The 24,905-nt window shown below is 40.5% G+C and overlaps 2 protein-coding genes across 3 annotated transcripts; one reads left to right on the top strand and one right to left on the bottom strand.

Moving 5' to 3' along the window:
• Positions 1 to 1,072: 1,072 nt before the first annotated feature.
• Positions 1,073 to 10,278, bottom strand: LOC125014615 (zona pellucida sperm-binding protein 4-like). The gene is made up of 8 exons (XM_047595860.1): positions 10,261 to 10,278; positions 3,026 to 3,947; positions 2,529 to 2,713; positions 2,341 to 2,438; positions 2,096 to 2,256; positions 1,812 to 2,004; positions 1,546 to 1,684; positions 1,073 to 1,460 (listed from the first exon to the last, which is right to left on the bottom strand). The coding sequence occupies exons 1-8, from the start codon at positions 10,276 to 10,278 to the stop codon at positions 1,278 to 1,280; spliced, it is 1,899 nt and encodes a 632-aa protein (XP_047451816.1). The 3' UTR covers positions 1,073 to 1,277.
• Positions 10,279 to 14,464: 4,186 nt separating this feature from the next.
• On the top strand, positions 14,465 to 24,836 carry cax2 (cation/H+ exchanger protein 2). 2 transcript variants are annotated; one of them, XM_047596876.1, is made up of 20 exons: positions 14,465 to 14,636; positions 16,167 to 16,322; positions 16,399 to 16,505; positions 16,585 to 16,699; positions 17,507 to 17,623; positions 17,704 to 17,765; positions 18,417 to 18,569; positions 18,758 to 18,949; positions 19,032 to 19,131; positions 19,548 to 19,689; positions 19,788 to 19,971; positions 20,339 to 20,438; positions 21,610 to 21,743; positions 21,833 to 21,867; positions 22,428 to 22,540; positions 22,632 to 22,777; positions 22,874 to 22,968; positions 23,043 to 23,121; positions 23,215 to 23,323; positions 24,412 to 24,836. In XM_047596876.1, exons 1-20 carry the CDS (start codon positions 14,567 to 14,569, stop codon positions 24,483 to 24,485), a joined length of 2,283 nt encoding a protein of 760 aa, XP_047452832.1. In that variant the 5' UTR covers positions 14,465 to 14,566; the 3' UTR covers positions 24,486 to 24,836. The 2 variants fall into 2 exon arrangements, with proteins under 2 accessions (XP_047452832.1, XP_047452833.1); XM_047596877.1 differs by having other exon boundaries at positions 21,836 to 21,867.
• The last annotated feature ends 69 nt before the right edge of the window (positions 24,837 to 24,905 follow it).

Here is a 24,905-nt window from a genome sequence, read left to right on the forward strand (position 1 = left end):
CGTGGGCGTTCACGACGTAACGGGTATAAGACATGAAACCCCAGATTGGCTGGAAGACTCTGAAAGTTTGTAGAGCAAGCTAGAAACTAATCTAATGTATGCAAAGGCAAAATGAAAGCACAAGACAGTGGGAGTCTCAGCATTTCCTTCAAACATATTATAAAATTCTAAAGAAAACTACTTACAGCTACATCGCAATATAACTTATTATCAACTTCCACCGCTGTAGTTTCTCAAAACGTCACCAAACTACTTGAGAACTTAGACCCTTAGAAATTACCCTTAGAACTAGGGTGTGAGTACCACAACATTCATATGGACTTTCCAAACACAACTATGTTTGCAGCATTACCCACAGTACCTATTGTGACAAGTTGCCTGTATGGCATTGCCAGTCAGTGCAATGTTAGCTCTGTTTACCATCTCTGATTTTGCATGGGACTGTCTCCACAGATGCAAAGTTGGCAATAGTAGTCTATTATCAGTGCACAGCCTTTCATGTCATTTCCTCATCTGGGGACTGATTGTGATTTAACAGACATTTATTGAAGTTAAAGTCTTTAAAATTGCCACTTTAATATAACGGAAATTGCATCCACAAAGGCATCATTGTTGTGTGTCAATAGCACATAGATGCTAATAATCTCAGCAACTGCAATCTGTGTAATGTGCCCTTTCCAGGTTATGCTCCTAGACTGGAGCCTATCTCAGCTATCATTGGGTGAGAGTCGCTTGTCTAAACACAGCCGCCAGAACCTCCCAGCTGTCAAGCATCAGTGCTAACGACCACATTACTGTCGCGTCCAGAATAACATTGATTTGCAAGAGGTGACATAAATCCATGGTGTATATATATAATGCTGTAGCTAGTTGAGGTATTGTGCTAAATTTAGTTACACTGAAACGTGTGTGTAATGTTGTTTGCCTTGTTAATAAAGTTAATAAAGTAAATAAATACTGGCAACAGAAATACTTTAAATACAAAGCAGTCCACTGAACTATTACCACCGAACATTACCAGTTAAAATGGCAGTTTGCTCACATATGAATAATATCATGAAACAGACACCCGTAAGCTTTCAATGTATTTATTCACAGCAATTTAATAATGACAGCGTTTTGCAAGTTGGGCTTTTACACCACCTAACTTTTCTTGAATGTATCTTGGGACTATTTGTACATTACCTTTTTTTTCTTTCATACAACTAACAACTTTACTATGTTAATATTCCAGATACTTTTCAAAATGTTTTCAGCCTTATTCTCGAGCTCAGTGTTTACTCCTCAGGGGCAACCATGATCACTGGTCCAGAAGAAACCACAACCTTCGGTTCGTGCTTTTTAAGGACCACATCATGGATAGCGCTCTCTGCAGCTCTCTTACTTTTCCTGTAGCATGAGGGTTCACAGCTCTGGCCTAATGCACTAGCGCACACAGCTGTGCTGCAGTGAAGGTACACCTGAGGAAAGAAGCAAGTGTTTGTAAAGAAATACATGCAGCAATGTAAAGTCAATTAATATAGTGTGTATGTGTGTATATATTACATATTCTCTCAGGGGCTCCAATGAAGCAGGATCCACAAAGGTAAACATTTTGAAAAGGAAGCGTTTGAAGCGACCTGGGAGTTCGACACCAGTGACAGGAATCAGAGCAGACAAGTAACGATCATCCCTGTATGGACATCTGGATAGAGAGAAAATAAAACATATTATTTTATATATTATACATTGTTTGTGTCAGTAGACAAATAAATAAAAAGTGAGAATGATTAACCACAAACGAGATGATGCAAAGTGATATTTTTAGTTACCCGTCCACCAGTATGTCCCACTGGGGCATGGCGTGAGGATTGGGGGTTGTTGTTGTCCAGCAGCGACCCAAAGTCAGGACAAGACTTGGATCTGTCATCTCAAGAAGCTCAATCTCCACATACACAGGATCTCTCAGTGGTTTGGTCACAGGGAACTCTGCATCCGTATAGTAGGAGGTAAATGCCGCTTCCACTGTGAAAGCAGAGACACCAGTTATTTTGACAGCCAACATCATGAAATCATCCACAAACAGAGCGCTTTGGCCAAGTGGACCTGTACTTACCTTGATCGCAACCCTTCGTACCGCATACACCGTTGGCCAACCTCATTACTACTGCAATAGGTCCCAGAGCAGCGACTGGTAGAGGAGGATTATCTGATGGGGCGACTTCTATAACCAGACTTTCAACAGTGGTGCCAATGTATCTACACTGGAAAAGCACACTGAAAAAGAGAACTGGTATTATTGAGCTTGTTCACACCTTCATTCTGATAACATACAACTGATGATCACACAGGATCGCCTACTCATAGTGGCTGTCTCTGGTAATGGGTCCATATGGTCCAACCAGCACTTCATATGACGAAGTCATCCTGTTCTCATAGACTATAACACCAGGCTCCTCCTACAAAAAGACTGAATTTAGCATCTGGAATAATAATATTCAGAAAAAGTCACCTCATTTGTTGAAAAGAAAAGGAAATTGAGGCCTTACCGTGACAATGGAACCACAGGAAGTAACAGGAAACTGGTAGATGGCAAAGTCTGAATTGGAGTCAACATGTATACAGCCCTGACCTTGTCCCAAGAGTGTGATTGACTCCAGGTCAATGCTGGGTAGAGTCACATCTCTAGCTACTACAACAATGAACTGGGCGTCCTTGGTGCACTGGACTGTCACTGCAGGGACAAAACCAGGTATCGATGGATTCAGTGTTTGTGGCAAAATGGCCACGCCAATCCAGGAATCAGTTAAAATTTTTGTATGTTTTTCCATTAAATTTTTGTTTAGTATCAGCATTATAATAACTGGCCAATAGATTTCAGTTATGAAATTGGTGTACCAGTGAGTATTACCATAGGTTAATCGGTGATAAACAAATTTAAAGAATGATTTTAATAATTCCATTTGGTGAAGACCACAAATTTAGGTGACTTTTTGGCTTTGTTAGTAAAATCTTTGCAGAATAAAGAGCAGGTCATGAAACTCACCTGTTCTTCCAAAGTAGCACTGCCGACCATCAAAGCAACAGCTAATGGCTTCACATTCACCACCTGAAATACCAGGAGCTCCACATGGGACTCTAACGCTTGCGGTTACATCACAGGTGTCAGGAGAAGGGAGAATCGGGGGACTGGTCCGCTGTGGGGTCTGTTGTGCAGGAACCTGAGGAGTTTGAGCACTTTGAAATGATCGAGGCTTTTGTGGACGTGGAGGCTGGTACTGTGGCGTTTTAGGGTACGTTGGTGGAGGAGGTAGAGGCTCGTACTGTGGCGTCTTAGGGTACGATGGTGGTGGAGGAGGTGCTGGCTGGTACTGTGGCGTCTTAGGGTACGATGGTGGTGGAGGAGGTGCTGGCTGGTACTGTGGCGTCTTAGGGTACGATGGTGGTGGAGGAGGTGCTGGCTGGTACTGTGGCGTCTTAGGGTACTGAGGACGTGGTGGTTGAGGAGGACGTGGAGGAGTCTGGTACTGTGGTGTCTTTTGTGGTGGAGGAGGGGGAGGCGGCTGGTACTGTGGTGTCTTTTGTGGTGGAGGCGGCTTGTACTGTGGTGTCTGTTGTGGTGGAGGCTGGTACTGTGGTACCTTTTGTGGTGGAGGAGGTGGAACAGGCTGGTACTGCGGTACCTTTTGTGGTGGAGGAGGTGGAGGAGGCTGGTACTGCGGTACCTTTTGTGGTGGAGGAGGTGGAAGAGGCTGGTACTGTGGTACCTTTTGTGGTGGAGGAGGTGGAGGAGGCTGAGGCTGGTACTGTGGTACCTTTTGTGGTGGAGGAGGCTGGTACTGTGGTGTCCTTTGTGGTGGAGGAGGAAGTTGAGGAGACACCTGGGGAACTCTTTGCGGAGGAGGCTGGTACTGAGGAACCTGAGCTGGAGGTGGACGTGGAGGAGCTTGAGTAGGCGGTCGGAGGAGCTTTGAGAGGCCGCAGGGCTGTTGCAGACCTGGTTAGAACCTGAGCTTGGTATGAGTGGTACGTAGTTGTAGGAGCTTGAAGAGGCAGGTACTAGGCAGGTTACTGTTGACGCCGGCAGCGTGAGAACTTGTTAATGCTTGCTGATACTGAGCGTCTACACGAGTCCCAAATAAGCAGCCTAGCAGAGCTACTGCCACTAAAGAGGCGGTACTCCAGCACCGCACCATGGTTTCACTGAAGTTTGACCCGGACAGTCCCTCAGTGTAAAATCTCCGTGTGCTGCTTCATTTATATGTTGAGAAAAAAAAAAAAAAAAAAAAAAAAAAACACAGAGCACAAATATCCACCAATCATCTGTCTCTTTGTCATTATTCTGTCTAAAAGATCAGATCACATCTGCTTGTTGGCTGACAGGGTGACATTATAGCCTTTATTTACAAGTCCAACTTTGGGTCATGAAATCCTTTCCAAAAGGTTTTTGTGCCCTCAGAATTGTCACTGGGTATTTATTTTGCAAGTACACAATGCATGGAACTTCTCAAATTTGGCCTCGCTGGACATTTGTTTAACCCTGGGCAATCACAGGTTTATATGAAAAGCCACGCAACTTGACTAAAACATAAGGAATGTGAGGCAAAGCAAGAACAAAAACATGTTACCTGCTGTGGAACTATTTATCTAGTTTATACATAATAAAATAATAATCGGCAGAGCTATTTATCTAATTACTTTGTTCAGTACAGATATGGCAAATTGTGCAAAATAAGACTTCCTTTGAGACAATAGCCAGAATAGGCAAATGGCATTACAATAATAATGAAAAGTAAAACGAGCAGATCTTATTATATTCCTCCAGTCTGTTGCTTAAGACATATCTGATTTTCTCTAGGTGGAGGGTATCTGTTAGTATCGTTGGTCAGAAGTGGTTAAAAGTTGGGAGTTCTTCTCCCTTCCTGTGCTGCAAAATCAATTTCTAGGTACAGAGAAGGCCATAAGACAGTAAGCAATATTGCACAGTTTCTGAGACATTAAATAAAATTATAACAGGATCCAGATTCATTTGCATTTCCAGACTTTTGAAAGTTGAGTAGATGTGTTTTAACAAAATGTCGCCCCTGACGATACCTAAAAATCTGTCCTTGGAATTCCTTAATTCTCCCTGTAATTACTGAAATGACACAAAAGTGGCCTGAAAGTAAAGATCTCCCATCCTGCACAGCCCCATTTCCCTCCATCAATGGACACCTCCATCTGTAAGGGAATGCTAGATTGGCCGTTAAAGGCAGTGTACATGATAAAGATCTAAGCTTGAGCTGTTTGGAGATCTGTCGCCAAATTAAGATGGTATTTTGTATGAGTGAGTTGTGATTATAACGTGTTTTGTAAGACATCAATACAGCCCCAATATCTGGCAAAGCCAATCCTCCTTTTTCCTTTCTTTCTTTGCATAGGTGACCTTTTGTAATCCTATGAGATTTAATATTCCTTATACAAGTGAGAATAGAATCCAAAAAATGTTTTTAGACAGTCTTCAACAAAAAGGAGTGGGTTGTTAACAGTGGCATGTGTCTGTTTCTGTTTGTCCATGGCGGTTACTGCAGAGGTAATGAAAGATTTTTTTAGAGATGTTTTTACGGGTCAATGGAACCTTATATTTGCTTGATAGCAGCACCTGAAAGCAGTGTTGGAGGGGATGAGAAGGTTCTTTTGTGATCAGTATGGCTTTCCTCGTCAGAGACTGGCTGTAGTGCTCCAATGATTTTGTTGGCCTGTTTAACTGTGTGGGTGAGTTTTGCTTTGTGTCTACACGAGGGAAGGCTGTACCTGGAAGAGATATTGAAGGTGTGTATGGATTCAATAAGAGACAGATTTTATAACATGGATGCTGACCCTGAAGGTCCTTAGTTTCCTCGGCATGTGGAGGCACTGTTGAGGTTTTTTTTTTTTTTTTGACCATGGTGTCTGCATGCTGGGAAAAGGAGAGACAGTTGTCCAGGTCAGTTCCAAGGTACTTGAAGGAGTCAACCTGCTCCACAAGCTGACCCTGGATGCTGAGTATTTTAAAAATGGGGGTTGCTGACTCTATTCCCCTCTGTCCCTACAACACAGCTCTTTTTGTAGACATTTAACTCAAGAGAGAGCTGGTTAAATGTCTGGGCCAGGTGTTTGACTGCCTGCTCATTACTTGCAGTGGTGAGCAACCAGGAACATGTCGTCCGCATACTCACTGTCACAGGTGATGTTTTTGGTGTAAACAGAAAAGAGAACAGGAGATATAACACAACCTTGGGGGTACACCTGTGTTTAAAATCAGTTTCTTTGTTTTACAATCATTAAAAAGCACCTGTTGTGGCCTGTCGTTTAAAAAGTTACTGCTCCATAAAACCAGTGTGGGATGAACTATGTGCACAGTGTTAATAGCAGAGGTGAAGTCAACAAATAGGATCCTGGTCTGAGGGTGTGGAGAGTCCAGGTGCTTAGTGACGGTCTGTAACAAAGACAGACTTGAATCTTCCACACCTTGCTTTGCCTTGTAAGCAAACTGATAAGGATCCATTTTGTGTGACATCATTTTGGCCAGGACGTCACACAGGACCTTCTCCGTGCTTTTGCACAGCACAAAAGTCAGGGCGACTAGTATGTGGATCCTTCAACTCCTTAGCACATATCAAGTATGTTCTGTTTTCTGGGGTTGTGATATACTGCTCTACGTTTGGCAGATGTGTGACAATGTCACACTGGTTGAAGTCCCCCAGTAAGAACACTGGCTGTGCCCCAGTTTGGTTGGCTGCTCTGTTGTAGTAGATGTTCAGCTGCAATGTTAAAATCAGGGCCTGGTACATATTCTAAGATGACAGAATTATCGTGGTAAATAGCCTAAAAGACTAGTCTAAAAGACACAGTCATCAGTTCATAGTGTTTGCAGCATTCAGTCTCCCTCGCTGTGACATATGTTGTACATCTCTTGCTGCCGGCCATGCAGAGCCTGACCCAAGCAACTTCTGGGTATTTGCCGTGTTGAACGTAGAAATCCCCTCCATCTTGTTCTGCAATCACCTTATGTTTGACAGGGTGATCGCAGGTAAAGATGGCCTCCTCAGCATGTTGCGTAACCCCCCTGACATTTTATCTGATGTAAATTCAGTGTCAATGACCATGAATTTGTGACTGTGGGGACTTCCAGGGCCAACGCAAACAGTGGTTTTAGCAGGCTCAGCTGTCGAGTACCTCTGTATAGTTTAAATGCATCTGAAGTGTTTTGGTTGGTAAAGATTATGGCATTAGGGTTGGAATACAATAGTTTAATCCAAAAAATAAGTCCAGCTGCAACACCAAATTTCTCCAAAGGCCACAAAGGCCTGTTCTGCATCTAACCTCAGAATGAATAAATCCTCCTCCCTAAAATGCTTGGGAGAGCAAATGATATTTAAGAGACATCTGAAATTATGAAACAGTTGCCTGTTGGGGATAAACACTGTTTGATCAGTGTACCAGTTTTGCTTTGTCTGGGCCTAGTCTTCTTGCTAGGGGTTAGGCTAATATCTTGAGGTCAGTATTTAGTAAATAAATCGTTCTATGTGACCTGACCTGTTTGAGATCTTTTCCTTTCTTAGGAATAAGAGTGATTACTGCTTCATTAAGAGACAAAGGGAATATGTCAGCTTTGAGGGCCATGTTGTACATTTTCAGAAGATATGGAGCTAAGTTGGTCTGGACTGTTGGTCCCATTTGGTCCTAGGCATTTACTCTTCTTTAAAGCAGGGTTCATCAACATTTTTCAGGCCAAGAACCCCCAAACAGATGGAGAGATTAAGTAGGGACCCCCTACCTACTATATGTGTTCTACATTAAACTCGGCCTAGTGCTATTGATAAATATACATTATTATTAATATTATTAATATACATGTGCAACACTAAGGTGGCTGCGCAATATTCTTGACATAAACATACCTCACTGGTGTATATATAAATAACTGGCAGTGGTAGACACTAGGGGGTGGTAGTTTCACACCAGAACAGGGGATGTGGAAGAAGAAGAGTCTGGGTTGTAAAATAGGAAGTGTTTTGTCTGGTAGTTTTTGTATGTTGGAAGTCCCAAGTAAAGAAAAGTTTGCACTTATCCGATCCTGTCTCCTCGTGTTCCTTTCCAATTCCAAACTAGTGACCCTTACATTGAAACATGGATATTGGGAATGCCACGGACAGACCACAGCCGAGGAGCTTGGCTGCTGTGTCAGTTCCGTCTTTTCCCTAGCGGTTTATGCGGCAAGTGTGTTTGCACTGGTTCCTGCGCATTACTGTCTGCCACAGTCATACATCCTGAAGGATCTGTTTTCTCTCTGCTCTGGCCTCCTTACGACGGGCCCTTTGGCGTACTGGAGGCAGAACCCAAGACCTTCATTGTGGACAATGTTATAATATTCAAATACATTTTGAACTGCAGACATAAGTTTCCCATTAAGCAAGAAATAATCATTTTTTTTTATAGTCATTATGCACCTGAAAATGAAACGAATACTCTGTTCCTGTTGGGTTCAGAATTCTCCATACATCAAACACATTTGTATTTTTTATGTACGAGTTCAAGAAATTAGCTGCATTAGATGATCTAAGTGCGATTCTAATGCCAAATTAAAGTTTCTTTCAATTATTGTGACTTCTTTATCTGAAATAGCAGAAGGGAATGTTTTTTCATACGACTATAACCACCCCTACAGCTGTGATAAACCTGAATAATCCACTTAGCTGAAATTTTCTGGGGAGCTCTGTCAAGTGAGTTTCCTGTAAAAAGATTAGATCTGCCTAAGCTAGGAGAGTACCTCGCCTCGTTTTACACGCTCATTAATGCCATTAACAAAAAGTTTAGTTCCTTCTTGAAACTGCATGTTCTGGTATCTTATCTTTTGTCATTATCATAACCGATCACATTTCTGAAATTTCCCGTGTGGCAACAGTGTTCGTGCGTTGTGTTATTTATTGTTGATTATTCCTTGCAAGAGAGTCTACAGTCGGTTATCTCAACCTCTACGACCTGCTCTCTGAAGCTAAAACAAAAAATTGCAAATTAGCTCACCACGTGCAAATTATGCGACCAACAACAAGTAAAAATATCGTCACTCCCACAATTGAGGTGCTCAACTGACGTTTGAGCTAAAACATTATGAAAACATAGGAACAACAACAACAAACAAATTAATATTAAGATGAATAATCCAAAATAATTACGGAGCTAACACCGTGTAAACTCACCAGACACAGCGGAACATAACTGTCACTATCTCCCCGGGGGTCACGACCCTAGTCAGCAGGGGTGTTGCGTTCATTGACAATTAAAAAATAAAATAAAACAGTACTTAATAAAATAAACAGTGTGAGAGGTGCTAAGTGGAATCACAAACGCTAATAACTTCATTACATCTGTATATCGGTATTTGTCTTATAATAGTGCAGTCTGGGCAGAAACTTCCCGTTTCCCCTATAGAACCTCACAGGAAAGACATAAAAGTAAAAACATTCAAAGACACCTCAAGTCCTCTAAACCTATCACTGAACTAATTTTGATCCTAAGCATATTCTCTGCTCTCTGCCCAAATAAATTCGGCCAAAAACCAACAGTAAGCACAAATAATGTGTCTTAAGAAGTTCTCCAGTGGTTTGAATTTGTTAAAGTATAACATATGAATGTCCCCAGGGTTGTATATTATGTAAAAATATCTATAAAGCTCAATATTTCAACAATTATTCAGAGTGAACTTTATGTTTAACAACGACCTTAAATAGATGCACAAAACCGGTTCTATTTAAATTGTCATTTTCTGAACTACTTGTCCTCCATCATGTTTATGACAGCGGGACTCTAACACTGCTCTGCTCACTTCGGACTTCATTCTCGAGGTTTAGAATCCCATGGGTGACGTCACGATGCGTTTGTCCATAGTATATATACAGTTAATGTGTGGCACCCAGGTCTTTCGCGCAGCAGAATTTCTTGATTTCTTGATAATGTCATCGAAAGCATGACAGTAGTTTATCTTTGCAACAATGTGACATGGGAGCTCATCGTTACCCGGGCTTATTCGTAGGGCTCTGTGAGCTCTGCCAATCAGTGGCAGCTCATCCAAGTTTGACACATCCTTCAGCAACTGGGCCACAAAGTCCCTTGTTTTATGACCAGCTTCTTTCCCTTCTGTAACTCTCACTAACCTTAAGTTCTGCCTCTTGGAGACATTTTTCTGATAAGGTTTCAACTTCCTGGGAGAGTTTACTGACTTTGTCTTCTAGCTGCTGTATAGTATCATGTGCACCTCACCGTAGTATCATACGCCATGTCGACCAGAGTTTCCATGTGTGAGTTTACCTGAACTTTAAACTTTAAACCTTTTGAGCAGCATGGTTGTCTGAGTTCGGGACATCATTCAGGCCTTCTCCTTTGCCTGCGCTTGGCTTCCATTTAAGTTTTTCTTTTTATTTTTTATATAGATCATAATAGTTTTTTTTTTAATCTTTTGTCAGTGAGATAAGAGAAAATTAAAGTTGGTTTTGTAAAAAAATTAAGTTGAAATTGGCAGAGCTACTAAAGGAGTCTGTCCTACATGGTCATAGCTCCACAGCGTCCGGTATGCCATTAGATTTGTGGTAATATCACAAAAATTTATCAGAGAGATGACTATAAGCTCAAAGATAATTCTATAAATATATGTGGTAGTCAATTATATATAGTATATATGCTTTAGACCAAAGACCTTTATCTGCTTATCATCACTTTATTTGCCCATGAAAGAACAATTAAAACAATGTAAGGAAAAAACATGCAACTATTAAAAGCTGCCTTGTTGATAACAAGAAAAATGAATATTGTGATAGGCAATAATATAACACATATATAACACATTATAGAAACTTGCCAAGCACCAATAAAATAAAAATAAAAAACTTAAAGAAAGAAATTTATAACAACTAAGGCCTATACAAATAAAACACAGCATTTACTAGGAGCCAGTTCACAGATAAAGTCTCAGACTTTACATGACTGGTCAGCTCCATGGTAACTAGATTACATGTTCCTATACAAAATCATTTCATCAGATGTGGAATAGAAAAATGCCCACCGCCGTTAATTAGCTCCCAGGTATTTTGACTTGTTTTTCAGAGATTATCAAGAATCGTTTTTGCCTCAGCTCTTTTATTTATACAGGCTATCAGCAGCCCTCCCCTGTACGTTTTGTGCCTGGAACAAAACCAGTTTAGCCGTTATATCAGCTTTTATCACAGGCAGCTTTTAAATACACGGTCACTGTCTATACTCAAACTTAGTCATTTAACTGTAGTAATGTGGTAATTATCCTTTACATGACGACTACTTTATACCACTACAATAATATTCTCTTCCCCATGTGGTCTATATTCAGTATATCTTGTACGAAGCACTTTTTTACTTAAAGCAAATCTGTGAGATGATCCTCTAAAAAAAACATTTAGTTGGGAACGTTTAATACTACATTTTAATTACATTTATCAGTGGATTCAGAGAAAACCCTACGGATATACTCCTAATTATTTGGTTTGAGAACATTTTTGTCCTAAAAGAAGTTAAGAGAGGCCAAATGAAGTTCAAAGAAAAATGTCAAACCTAATCATATTTGACTCTTAATGCATTAATGAAACCAGTTGTCCCATCCCAAAGTTGTACCTTTAGTTCTCCCTGAATCAGGGTAACAGAGTTTCTGTGCGTGTGAATAAAGAAATGTGTGTTTTTGACTATAGGGGAAGATCTTGATCCTGATCTAATGGTCTCTGTGCCCCGAGGGTCAGATTAACCGGTGAGCTGACCCTGCACATGAGCAATGGTCAGCCCTCAATCCTCAAAATAGTACATGGTTAATATTTATACCATGGTCCGGGTGAATCCTCGATTCTGATTGGCTGCGGGGTGTACATTAAAAGGGGATAGTGGACACCCATAAAGACGTTCCGGTCAAATTGCCTGATGACAGTTCTGTATCAATGCGCTGGCTCAAACGCTCTGGTAACCGTGGCAACAGAAACACAGACAGACACAGACTCTGTCCAGTCACCAAGGAAGGAGGAAAATACAGTGTTGTCACTTTTAGGAGTCTGAGAGTCGGCATGAATCGCCACTTAAGAGGCGTAAACATCATTAGCGACACGGTGTTCAAGACAAGTAATGCTGTTTTCAAGGCGATGCCGAAGCGCTACGGGAAGAGTGGGACAGACATCAGCTTCCACCACCGCAATAAAAACGATTTAGGAAATTATCTGTGGACTCTGTGGAAATTTCGCATGATCCTCTGGACACACACGCGGTAATAAGCCTTCTGAAATGGTACTTTGTATCACGTAATGTGACGTTAAATAGTCTTCTTGTGAAAAACTTTAATTTTAACTTCAATACTGTATTAATAATTGACCTAATAATTAAACGGTATTAAAAATTGGCCTAATATTTATTTATTTCTAACCCTAACCCTAACCCCAATATGTGGAGGTGTTTTATGTGTGTTCTTAGAAGGTTACCAGGTATTTAATATTCGTCTGTTTGTTTTTACTTTGCATAACTAGGTTAACTTTTGGATCACTGGTGACTCTGAAGGATGATTTATGTTAAAAGTAACGCATGCTTCCGCTTTGTCATGTTTACCTTATTGAAGATAAGCCTTACTGTGACCGTTCTGTTTTGCATCTGTGTTATTTGTATTTGTTGTAGTGTGATTATTTATTCTGAAATGAATAAACACACATGTTGAAAAAAAAATGCACTTAATCTCTCTTCCTGACCGTTATATTATTGAATTTATGTTAAAACCTCAGAAAGACGGTAAGTATTCAACTGTATGGTCATTTTGGAGAAAGCAGCTTGTGGAGCTGTTTTAGTGTAATAAACTATACAGCATAAGGTACAGTATAAACACATTTGTGTGGTTTATCCTAACCCACTGACTAAAACAGGGTGGCCAAACATGTGTCAGAACAACACAATATAATTCAATAGCACTACAAGCCACAGCCTCCAAAATGAAAACACAGCTGAATCAACAGTTCTTGTTAAATAAATGTGTAATATAATAACTTTAAAAGTGTTAATTACACCAACTAACTCTAACTACGTACGAATAGCAACTTTATGAGCACTCTGTATACCCATTAGGAACAGGACGGACAGGATTAAGGAATAATCTCTATCCAGTCTTGTTTACACATTATCAAGCTTTCCTTTAACATGCATCAGCTAGGGTATACCCTGTACTCCCAATTGTGTCATGATCACATGCTGTATGCTTTAGTCCGATTCATCTATCATCTCGTCCCTCCTCTTCTCTTGTTTGTGACCTTTTCTGTCTCTAACCTGCCAGGTAGAGTCCCTTCATATGAGTTGAGCTGCTCTTCTTGGTGATTACTGTGAGGGCTTCAGACTCTGGGTTTTGCAAAGTGTTTATTGACACTACATAAATAACAAAAATTAAATTGATAAGATTTAGTGCACACCTGTTATATTGCAATGCAGGCATTTCATTGGTGCACTTAATGTACTTGCAACACCAGTGTGAGTTAGCCTAGCCTACCCACATTCAACCTTTGGCACACATCTTTGCATCCTTTGGTGCTGCTAACCATTTAAATCTTTACAATCACCATAAGTCGTACTCTGTTAGTCTGCTTATTAGTCGGTTCTGCTCTCTGTGTTTTCTGTAATGTCTTTTTTCAAACCCTTCTGCCTGTAATATGTTGCAAAATCATCTAAAACTTGAGGAGTGGGTCTCATTTGATGTTTTTAAATCCATGTTGAAGGTCTTAGAGATTTCCTTTTAGCATAATCATCGACTTGCAAATTGTATTCCTGCTGTAAGTATGTCACCTGGTACGTGTTCATCTTGTTTCTCTGTCAGTAAGCCTGTCGTGGCCAGGTGTCTCTTGAAAATTAGGTTATTAATCTCACTGGGACTACTTTACTGGTTAAATAAAGGCTAAATACATTTGAAAAAATATATATATATTATAAGTGTTTTGTCTCCCAAATGTTTTCCCAAATGTACTGTCTGTATTGTATTGTTTGTCTTTGCACTGTTGACACTGTTTGTCTAAACCGTCTGCTCCATTTGCACTATTTTGTATCGTAAACTTACAGATGTGCACCTCATACTCTATGCTATATACGCTATATATGGTTGGAATGACAATACAAACCCCTTTGACCTTTAACCTTTGAAAAAAAAAGCAATTGGATTATCGGAGGCTCATTTCAATTGAGTAGCTCAGCTCAAAATCAACAAAATTTATTAATTAAATTTTATTTTTAATTTTTTTTAATTTATTAATTTCAGCCATTATTAATACACCGCACACAACATTAATATGTCTAAAAGGGTCAATGAATATTTTAATTTTAGCAGCAGAAGCGTGTTTACGCCGTGCTTTATGTGGCGGTCCCCTTTAAGTAGCTCCACTGCGCTTTGCCTACATTTCCCACAATTCCGAGCGGCCTAATACTCCGTGAATCAGTGCGTAGCAGCGCGAGAGCGGCGTCCCGGCCGAGAGATGAACGGCTCACACTGGAGCGACTTGTGAAGGTGTTTTGTTTATTTATTTCACCGGTGGAGATGTCTCTGTCGTCCGTACACAGCTCGGACACGACGAGCCGGAGGAGGAGGCAGGATGAACACACGCAGGGTGAGCGGCTCCGGCTCTTTTTTTTTTTTATGTCTATCTGGTGTTATTGACTAAGAAAAAAAAAACTTTATTCGTATCAGCTGACTGTGGTATTAACAGCGACGTAAATACAGGCTCCATTTTAAACCTGTCTTCGTGCTGCGTTGTTTAATTTGTAGTAGTCTACTATACTACAGGAGGAGACAATGCAGCTCGTTGTGGACACAGTTATTGCGCGCTTTATTGGACAGTCACGCTGTATTAATTAAGTGATGGCCCCTCAATGTGTGTGTCTTCACTCTAGATGTGTGTGTCCACAAAAAACCTTTATTAAATAACATTTGCTTCTGTGAGACACCAGGTGGTCGTCCAAATTGTGCTGTTAATTTTAATTAATAAATCCTAGTATATCTTCAAAATGACCTGACCTGACAGTTAATCTAGTGACAAGCCTGAATTTCAGAATAAAGTCTCACAAATTATTATAAGTATAAGATCTCCATCACTTATAGCCTGCAAAACATCTGCATATTAAACTCCACACCTTCTTAAAGTTTGTGTGTCAATATCAACACTGTGATTTAACGTGCATGTTTTTTTTGTTTCTATTAGAGTGACAGAAACAAAAGAAAACGTCTGTATCTTATGAGAGACCCGTGCCTCATAATCTCCTCTGAGAGACGAGTTCTCTTCTACACTATCGAAAAAAAAACTATTAGTCAAGGAAGTCAAGTTGAAAAAGAGGAAACAAAAGAAGACTCTTGTTTAAAAGTGTTTAGGCTGCTTTGAATTGTTGAAAAGGGGAACCCACCCTACCTTGTTTTACGATGCCTTATATTGTGCCGATTTTTTAATGAATGAATGAATGACTGTGGCGCGTTTTTTAACCTTTAACTTAATTGCAGTCATGCCTCTGGTTTCCCTGCAGAACAAATCCAGCTGTTGTCCGTCTGTAATCAGGTTAAGCACAGAAACATGTTATGCCCCTGAGGCCAGCTTTGTTTCATCTGCGTACTGTAAGACCTCACTCAATGAATTAATGCTGTGCTACATTAAGGAATAGGTGCACTAATTCTGTGTGGACATTGTGGCTAATCTAATGGTAATGTGTATTTAGGCCCGCTATTGTTTGAGAGTCACGCTCTGCATGTGATGGTTTTGTTTCCGAAGTCTCAGAGGATGTGAATCTTAGCACGTGATGTGTTTTGGGTTCTTTTAAAAGGTCTTTATCTCTTGACCGTGGAGAAAGTCTGGGTGGTATGTCGGAGCATGACTGTTCCCTGTAAACGAAGGCCTACAGGCACAAAGCAGCTGCTGTTTCAAGACAAAGACAGTTTGTCACTTCTTCCCTTTAAGTGTGCACATAGTATTAGCATATGAAAAATCAATCAAAGACAAAACAGATGAATAACAGGTCTAGGTACGATTTAATGAAAGTTTTTGTAAAGTCTTTTCTCTACCAAAACAAATTTTATTATTACACATTAGTTTCCCCTAGCGGACAGTGTTGATTATGTACTGTCCAGTAATTTGTTTCCTGTTTTGTTGCAGATTCTGCATGCGAGCTTGATCCCCAGTCAGGTTGCAATCGTGAACAGTTCGTTGACCGACTGTGCGGCACCCAGCAACTTAACGCAGCGCACGTCCCCGCTCCGTCTTCATATCACTGCTTATGTCCTGCAACGAAATGCCTGTCTGCACACACGTGTGAGTACAACATGAGCGCATTTATTAACAACGTTTGTCGACACTCAGTGCTCACCTTGTTTGCTCGTCGTTTCAGGCCCGAGCCATCATGCCTGTGAGGACAGCTGGGAGGAGATCCAAACCAAGAGGACGATCAGAGCAGAGAACGAAGTGGAAGCAAACAAGCTGGTCAACAACTATCGGGTGAGAAATCTGAGGTTTCCGCCGCCACTGAAAGTGGATTCAAGACGTTGTCACACCCGTAAAATTGTGTGTGTTTCAGTTTGGTTTTAGAAAATGGAAGAGTCACGTGACCGAGCGGCCGCTGGAAGACAGATCAGACGTTGTGAAAGAGCTCTACTCTGAACTGAACGTCATTAAACCACACTCGGGTCCAGGTACAGATTACTGCGCCTGTAATGACGGATGATTTCAGTTTATTACATCTCGAGCCTTATTCGTAGACGTTGTATTTTGTCATGGGTTGCTGTGCAAACAGAAATTATTGCTGAGGAACATAAAACATACACCAGCTACAGTGACATGGAGATTGTGACAATGGTCCAAGGACACGAAGGGCCCAAATGCAGGACACATGAGGAGCGAAAGCAGTTTAATAGAACAGACAAGAACAAAAGGCTCTGTAGAGTGAAGCAGGCCTAACAAAAAAAAGTAATCCCGCTAGAAGACAGTGTAAATCCAACAGAGAAAACGTAATCCAAAAGGAATCTGAGTGACGAAGGACAGTGGGAGAGCCAGCACTGAACAGTATATGTGTACACAGAAAACTAGTGGGAAAACAAGACACAGGTGAGACCGCTAAGGCAGAAGTAAACAGTCACTAACAGAAAGACTCAGGATCTTGGAAAGAATGTTTTAGATTAAGACTGTAACTAAGGAAAACACAAAATAAGCAGAAACTTTCAAAATAAAACCGGGAGGATATAGATGAAAATCCAAATAGAACAAGAGTCAGTCTGTCACAGTTTGGGTGTTAATTCTTATTTCTTTTCACTCCTAAATAAGAATTAGTTCAAAATCCTTCTGATTGTCTAAACACATAAGTTTGATAACCCACTTCATCATCTCAGGCTATTAACCCAGTGAGCACACTGTTATTATTACACAGTACAACAATGAAATATGGATAGAAATGAGTCAGCCTTTGACTAATGTCTTTTTCTGTTTTGTCCTTCTGGTGTCAGGTCAACTCATCACTTGTGGAAATATAGCGTATGTGTTCCTCTTTGGTTGGTGGGTCTCTCTGGCGTATTTCCTGGTGGGCGTACTGATGTTCATCACGGTCACTGGGATACCGTACGGTATGTTCGCTAAGCAGTAGAATATTAATTACTGATCATGAGCTTGGCCCCCTTATCGACTTTGTTTGTCCGTCTTAAAGGTAACCTTTGCTGGAAGCTGAGCCTCTACTTCCTGTGGCCATTTGGAAACTCCATCCATGAGGTATGTTGTGTCTTTTCCTTTTTCTGCTCTCTGAAATAAGACTGATTCTCAGCTAATTGTGCCGTTTCCTCATAGTCGTTCTCTGAGTCTTGTGGTCATGAAAGCAGAAGTCTGCAACGCCAAGAGCTGTTTGCAGCAACTTGTTATTGCAAACCGTTTAAGATGCATCTCAACCTTTGAGCACAGTTACATCAGTATTTTTTATGCTGAAGACGTGTTTGCCAGTTAAATGCACTTTGACTGATTCACTGTTATACACATGTGGCTCTATTGTTACTGCACTAAAACATCTACTTGCATTTTCAGTTGCTCATGATGGAGTACAGAGCTTTAAGCAGGTGTTTGGTGTTAGGAATTACTTCTCTTTTAGGAACGAATGCTCTCGTTTCAGGTCCCAAACTCAAATCTACAGCACCAGAAATGAACGTTTATAAATCTTAAAAACAACGACCGTCCCCTCATTATACACAGATTTTAAATCTTTTTGACAGCTTTCCTTTAATTTTATAAACAACATTTACTAATAAGTATTTCCGGAAGTGCATTGTTGACTGTATATTACATAACATACTGTGAGCAGGATGGTGACATACGTCTTCAGTTTTCTCAATGAGCCACAGGTTAGACTGTCCTTCCGATCTGTTTCTCCAGATAGGAAATACGTTGAGGAGATGTTGTGAGCTCGCACCAGACTGTGAGTGTAACATAACCCCAGCAGACGACAACTCCCCGGTTCTGCTGCCTTCACCCACTGAGGTTCTCCTCCCAGAGATGCCACAACGACCTCAGCGCGTTCCCTACTGGGTAAATAACCCCACTTACAGAAGTAGAAAATACTTTTCGATCCATCCAGTGTCTTCGCTCAGATTGTAATGCCCTGAAATACGAATATGTGATAATAAAATAAAATTGACAGAGGCTTATGATAAGCTTCTGCTGCATGGAAATCATTCGTAGGATGTCATCATCCTGAGTGTTCCTGTGTTATGCAGCGTCGAGTCTCCACCTACGTGTGGCTGCTGCTGGGATATCCTCCCCTGGTGGTCATTCACACTCTGGTCTGCTTCATCTCCTGGATCCTGGTCTTCACCATCCCAGTATCCAAGATGAACGCACAAACTCTGGCCGTCATTCTCCTCTTGGCTCCGGAGGATGTCTCCGTCACCACTAGCTCTCAGAGGAAGGTAAAGGGGACATTTAACGTTTCAGAAGCTGCAGCACATATTCCTGGCAGAGATCCTTGATGTGACGCTTCGTTTCTTTTAGCACCAAGGCTACGAGACCAGAGCGCTGCTGTGTTGCTACCACGCCGCAAACTGGTACTACTACAAGTACACTGTGGATGGGATCAATGTGTTTGCTGTCAGTATCCTTTACCATTATTATCAGAATCAGAATCACAATCAGAATTACTTGGTTTAAACAAGGGGGAAATTACTTTTCGTTACAGCAGCTCCAACCCAAAGTGTAACAGTGGTACAAAGAGCAATCAGAATAAGTAGGAGACAATAAGGATAAGTAAGCAAATGTAAAAATATATATATAACAATATGTACAAGTATAAGTGAAGTGAAACCAGATAAGAGATGAGGTGAACATGAATTATTGCACATTAATGAATTATTGCACATAAAATAAATAATATGGGTTCTACACCCTCAGAGTGAGGAGTTGTACAGACTAATGGCCATCGACAGGAATGATTTTTATATTGTCTATGTGTGTGTGTGTGCGTCAGTGTATCGTACGAGGACTTGTTATCACCCTTGACTTCCATCTCAGACCTCCTCCCTCTAGTAATAGTGGCCTTGGTAATCGGATACATTGACAGAGAAAACCAGTACGCCAGCTCTAACGTCAAGTTCGCCATCGCCCTTTGTTCCATCATCCCTCTGTCATATTATATTGGCATGGGCATCGCCAGGTGAGGAGTTCTATTACCTTTAAAAAAAATTAATTACAGAATTTAATGTCACCATATTCTCGTCTGATATCGCTTGTGGATCATTCTTGTATTCGCAGCATTTCAGCCCAGAGTAACTTCGCTGTGGGCGCAGTGGTCAACGCCACCTTCGGCTCCATCACAGAGCTGACCTTTTACATCACAGCCTTGCTCAGAGGTCACCAGGCAGCCAACCCGTGTCTGCAGGAGGTGGTCAAGGCAGCGCTGACTGGCACGCTGCTGGGATGCATCCTCTTCATCCCTGTGAGTCAACTTGCGTTTACATCACATTTTTAAGTTAAAAAAAAGAAAAGAAACTTGGAAATTTAAAGTAATCAACCTACATTAAAGGTTTCATGTTAACACACAAACATCCTTTGTTCTTTGTTGTTTAGTCACCATTGGCTTTACTGGGAAACTGCTCCGTCATCTCTATTGTCTACCAATGAGAACAGTTCAAACACTGTTATTTGTAAAAGTGCTGAAGACAATAGAACAGCAGAAATAAATAAAGATGTAACATGTGATGTTCCTTATCAAACGTAAGCTTCATTATATGCTGCAGTCGGAGTGAGACGCATATGAATCCAGAGCGTGTGAATGAGGCCTCTTATTTCTGTTTTTTTTCCAGGGCATTTGCATGATAATTGGAGGCCTGAGACACAGCGAACAAAGATTCAGCAGCCGCTGTACGGGAGTGAGCTCGGCGTTGCTCTTCATCTCTGTCGGAGGCAAGTGTTTGAAAACCAACAGGTACGATGAAAGACTGTAGAAAAGATCTGCACATTGGCGGAAGTTCCCGTTCAACCTTTTACTGTCATCATTTAAACTTTCATTGTCATGACATTTTGAGAAATAGGGCCCTTCTTCAGATGAAGAACCCTAACCCTAAGAAGCTGAACCGTAGCCCATTCATCTGACAGTCTGACAGTGATTACAATAAAAGTTTAAATGGGAGCTTCTGCCAGTGTGCGGAAGTCTTTCATTGACCTGCTTTTCATGATCCAGCACTCTTCTCATTATTTTTTTTTTGGATGTGCATGTCATTCCAAAGTTCTCACTGTATGAACAGAACGCCATCACTTAGAAATCTTCCTAGGTAGAAACGAAAGATATGTCGCTGTTCATTGTCTTCAATACACTATACATTATATTTGTTTTTGGCAAAACTAGAGTAGAATAGAATAGAATAGAATAGAATGCCCTTTATTGTCATTATAGAGAGTATGCAAGTGACGTCACAGCAAGTGGACATCTCAGGGGGATAAAAGGCCCCTGAGTGGCAGGTAATATTAATTTATGCTTTATTTTTTGATGAAGTCACTTCTGCAGTGACGTTGTGGAGGGCTGTCCTTGTTGTTGTTTTGGCATAGTTACGGTCGACAGTAACTATTTCAGTTCTAACAATAAATAATTAAACAATAACTAGTATATTTGTGATCTCTCCTCATTGTCGTTTTACTGTCCGGTCAGACAGTAAAAGGTCTTAGCGTTCGCATCTTTTATTTAGCTACATTTATCGTAATGAAATGAGCTAGAACTAACTGAAACTGGGGATAATCCATTTTCCAAATCCATACTAGTTCATATGTATCATTGTCGAGTCCAGTTGTCTTTAATTTGCTCTGATAACCCACATTTTCCCCGGTCTGGTTGTATTTACTGATTTATTTCACCATGTTTTTGCCACTCAGGGGGTGTGACCCCGAGTGGAAATGACATCATTGCATACCCTCTATACAGTGTATAATGAACTTCTCCTTTTCAGTGCTGACAGAAAATAGTGCATAAGGTGCTATTTACAAGAGAACTGAAAATCTATAATATAATATTAAAAAAAATGTAAAAATATATTTTAGTAAAACTAGGTGCAAAGTTTTACACTCTCACTGTCGCTGGCAGGCGTGTTTGCCCCCACGCTGTTCTCCAAGGCTTATGGAAACTTGGTGTGCGACGCTTGCACCAACTCCACTGGAGGAAACACCACGAGCAACAGCAGCGGACCGTTTGTCTGCCACAACTGCCACTATGATGTGGTCAGTATCCAGGAGGAGTTCATACACATTTAAACTCTGGTTTACATGCTTTGTCCTGTACGTAATGTCATTTTTATATCTTCTTTCACCAGAACAATGGCACTCTGTTCCACAACCACGTCGAGTAAGGTTATTTTTTTATTTTTAGTACTTTACTTTACAAACCAGTGTGTTTGTGTATTGAAATGGAAAAATTTCATACTTTTGATAATGTAATCTTAAAAACCCAGTTGCCTGCATTTATTTTTGAAGACTTGTTGTTAAGCACCATGAACCATCATTCATCAGTTTATTTTAATTCTTGTGAAACAATCACAAGAATAATACTTTAACCGAAGTGGATTTTCAGTTTAAAACTAATGAAGCCTAAAAGACTCAAAGTACTTTGGTCACTATATGATTATTTGAGTTTCTAAAATAGTTAATTATCACTTCTACATGCCCCTCATTAACTTAAATAGACTTTATTGATCCACAGGGAATTTGTTTTGTAACGGTGGCCCACATAAAAAACACTAGTAAAAAGAAATATATGTGTAAGATATTTAAAATAAATAAATACATAAGTAAATAAATAAATAATGAAATAAAAATAATGAGCTAAATAAAATATGTACAATAAATAGAAATAGGTGTGAGATAACACTAACTGTGTGTTGTTGTTGTTGTTGTTGTTGTTGTTAGGCCACTGGTGTACACAGTTTCTGCCCTCTTGCCAGTCGCCTACATCATTGGACTAATATTTACACTGAAGACACACTCCCACATTTACAACATCCATGTTGGAGAAGGACAAGGTGAGAAGTCTTAGCAGGAAGTCGTGTTGTTGTTTCACAGTGGACACTGAGGACGCCGTTGTCCACTATTTACGCTGTAATGTCTGCGCAGTGACTGGACATCACGGGACGGTGGTCCACTGGTCGCGGTGGAGGTCTCTGGTCATCCTCATCATGGCCACCGTGCTCACGTCTGCCTGCGCCGATCTTGCCACCGAGCACATCCAGCCCATATTAAACCAGCCCAACATCTCCCAGGTGAGGATGTGCATCGCGCTGGTCCTTCTTTGTGTCCTCCTTTGTGTCCTTCTTTGTGTCCTCCAGTCGTGCTCACGTTTACATCTCCTCCTGCAGTATTTCATAGGGGTCACAGTTCTCGCTATGGTCCCCGAGATCCCAGAGATCGTTAACGGGATCCAGTTTGCTCTCCAGAACAACATCAGCCTCAGGTAAACCCTGTTTTATTACAGGAAGCACTTCGTCAGTTTAAAAAGTCGCCTCCATCTAATTTATCTTTTTTCAGCTTGGAGGTGGGAAGCTGTATTGCTGTGCAGGTCTGCATGCTACAGATACCTATACTGGTTTTATTTAATTCCTTCTATGTAAGACTCCTTTCTCTTCTTTGATTTATTCACACAAATAACACCAACTGTTTTCTGTGTTATAGCTTTTTATAACCTCTCTGCTTTGTCCAGGATGTGGGATTCGTTCTGTTATTCAGTGACCAGCACCTGTGGGCCAGCATCTTCAGTGTGATCCTCGTCAACTACATCTTCATGGACGGCAAGTCTGATTATTTCCAGGGTAAGTTTGCAGCTTTTAAAGGGAAATAATATAAATCTAATTCTTTGTCTGGAAATACTTGAATGAATGGAAAACACGTGCTATGCTGCCCCCTTGTGGTATATATTTGAAAGTGGTTGAGTTGTTTGGTTGTTGTTTGTTTTGAGTTAATTAAATACAACATATATTTTACAATACTGCTGATTATATTTAAACACTCTCCAGAAGTCGTCTACCCTAAAACACATTAAGATGTTATAATTAAAAGTCCTTTATTCCATTTGTTACTAAATCTGCTGAGGTTTAAACATTTTTTAACAAATCAAAGATGCAAGAGGCTGTTTTAGTAATTTATAATATCTTTGCTGAGTTATTATCCTCAGTAAATATGCCTCAGAAAGGGATGGTGCAGTATCCCCTGTATGAACTTTAACAGTTTACAGGAGCATCTGTGAAGATTATATATTGAAACACGTCATATCGGAAACAAAGCTGTGCACCTGGACTCATTTGAGTTATTTTGAGGAGCGATTTATCCATCATCCAAAAAGCCCCTCCTGTTCTTTTGAGGTAAAAACTATTGATGCAACATCTGTATCTGTGATGGATTAATTTAGGCCGTTTAAAACCTCTGCGGCTTGATTTGCATGGCGCTCTAGTATGAACAGAATTCAGTTCCTGCCTGAGACTTTATAAAGATTCTTCCCGTTTTATCTACAGTATCAGTTTTTGGGTGTGATTAAAGTTAATTATCCATTAAGGAGCACGGCGCAACAAATGGGGAGCTCACAGCTTGAATGTATATAAGTGTTCATTAGCAAGGGATGAATAAATGAAGGAGAGGATGAATGGGGAGGTTGTCTCATCAAGATGATCTGGGCTTCGTGGTGTTGATGGGGACGGAGCAGGAGACTCGGGATGGGGGAAAAGAGAAGAGGTGCACAGTAGGAGAGGAAGGGTAGGGATAAACATCTGGCTGGGTTAACACTTTAAATAATCTCGATAAGAAGTTAGTATTTGAGGCCCGCTCCTGAAGTTTATAATAATTTTTTTTTGTTAAACCATAATGACCTAAAAGATCTAATATTTAAATTTGTTTTCTTTCTCAGGTACAGCTCTGGTGGTCGTCTACCTCATCCTCCTCGCTCTCTACTACTTTGCTCCATCTCCGGCTGGTTGTTGAGTGTGGGACTGTAAATCACAGCCTCCGTTACACTTTCTCACGCCTTGAGGAAACTAACTATCGATCCCATCTTATTTTGGCAGAAGTTATGACTCTATAATAACGTGAGAGTCCTGATAAGTCTTCTTTTTTTGTTGTTGTTGCTTTTTAAGATAAGATAACTTATTTGACTGTATAAATGTATGAACCCTGGTGTTTTCAGGTGAATTTATAAACTCACAAACGTAATAGTTTCATAGTTTTCAGGCTAATAACTTATCTTTGTAAACGGCAAATGTATTTTTAACACACAAATGGACTCAAAACAGGTCAAAAATATCTGCGCCAACGTTTTTTTTTAAGGTACTACTGTGATCAAGTTTCTATATTTAACTTTGTGATAAGTTACATTTTAATTGATCGGTGACACTCCACAGATGG

The sequence above is a fragment of the Mugil cephalus genome, chromosome 10, assembly GCF_022458985.1.
Source record: "Mugil cephalus isolate CIBA_MC_2020 chromosome 10, CIBA_Mcephalus_1.1, whole genome shotgun sequence".
NCBI classification, from domain to species: domain Eukaryota; kingdom Metazoa; phylum Chordata; class Actinopteri; order Mugiliformes; family Mugilidae; genus Mugil; species Mugil cephalus.

Bases quoted from the DNA above. Each gene is read 5' to 3' on its own strand.
- cax2 (XM_047596876.1), top strand. From the start codon at position 14,567: ATGTCTCTGTCGTCCGTACACAGCTCGGACACGACGAGCCGGAGGAGG. The intron at 19,132-19,547 runs GTATCCTTTACC...CTTCCATCTCAG, and splicing joins GATCAATGTGTTTGCTGTCA to ACCTCCTCCCTCTAGTAATA. The intron at 22,541-22,631 runs GTGAGAAGTCTT...ATGTCTGCGCAG, and splicing joins CCATGTTGGAGAAGGACAAG to TGACTGGACATCACGGGACG.
- LOC125014615 (XM_047595860.1), bottom strand. The intron at 2,714-3,025 runs GTGAGTTTCATG...TTGTCCCTGCAG, and splicing joins GTGCTACTTTGGAAGAACAG to TGACAGTCCAGTGCACCAAG. The intron at 2,439-2,528 runs GTAAGGCCTCAA...GTCTTTTTGTAG, and splicing joins CCTGTGGTTCCATTGTCACG to GAGGAGCCTGGTGTTATAGT.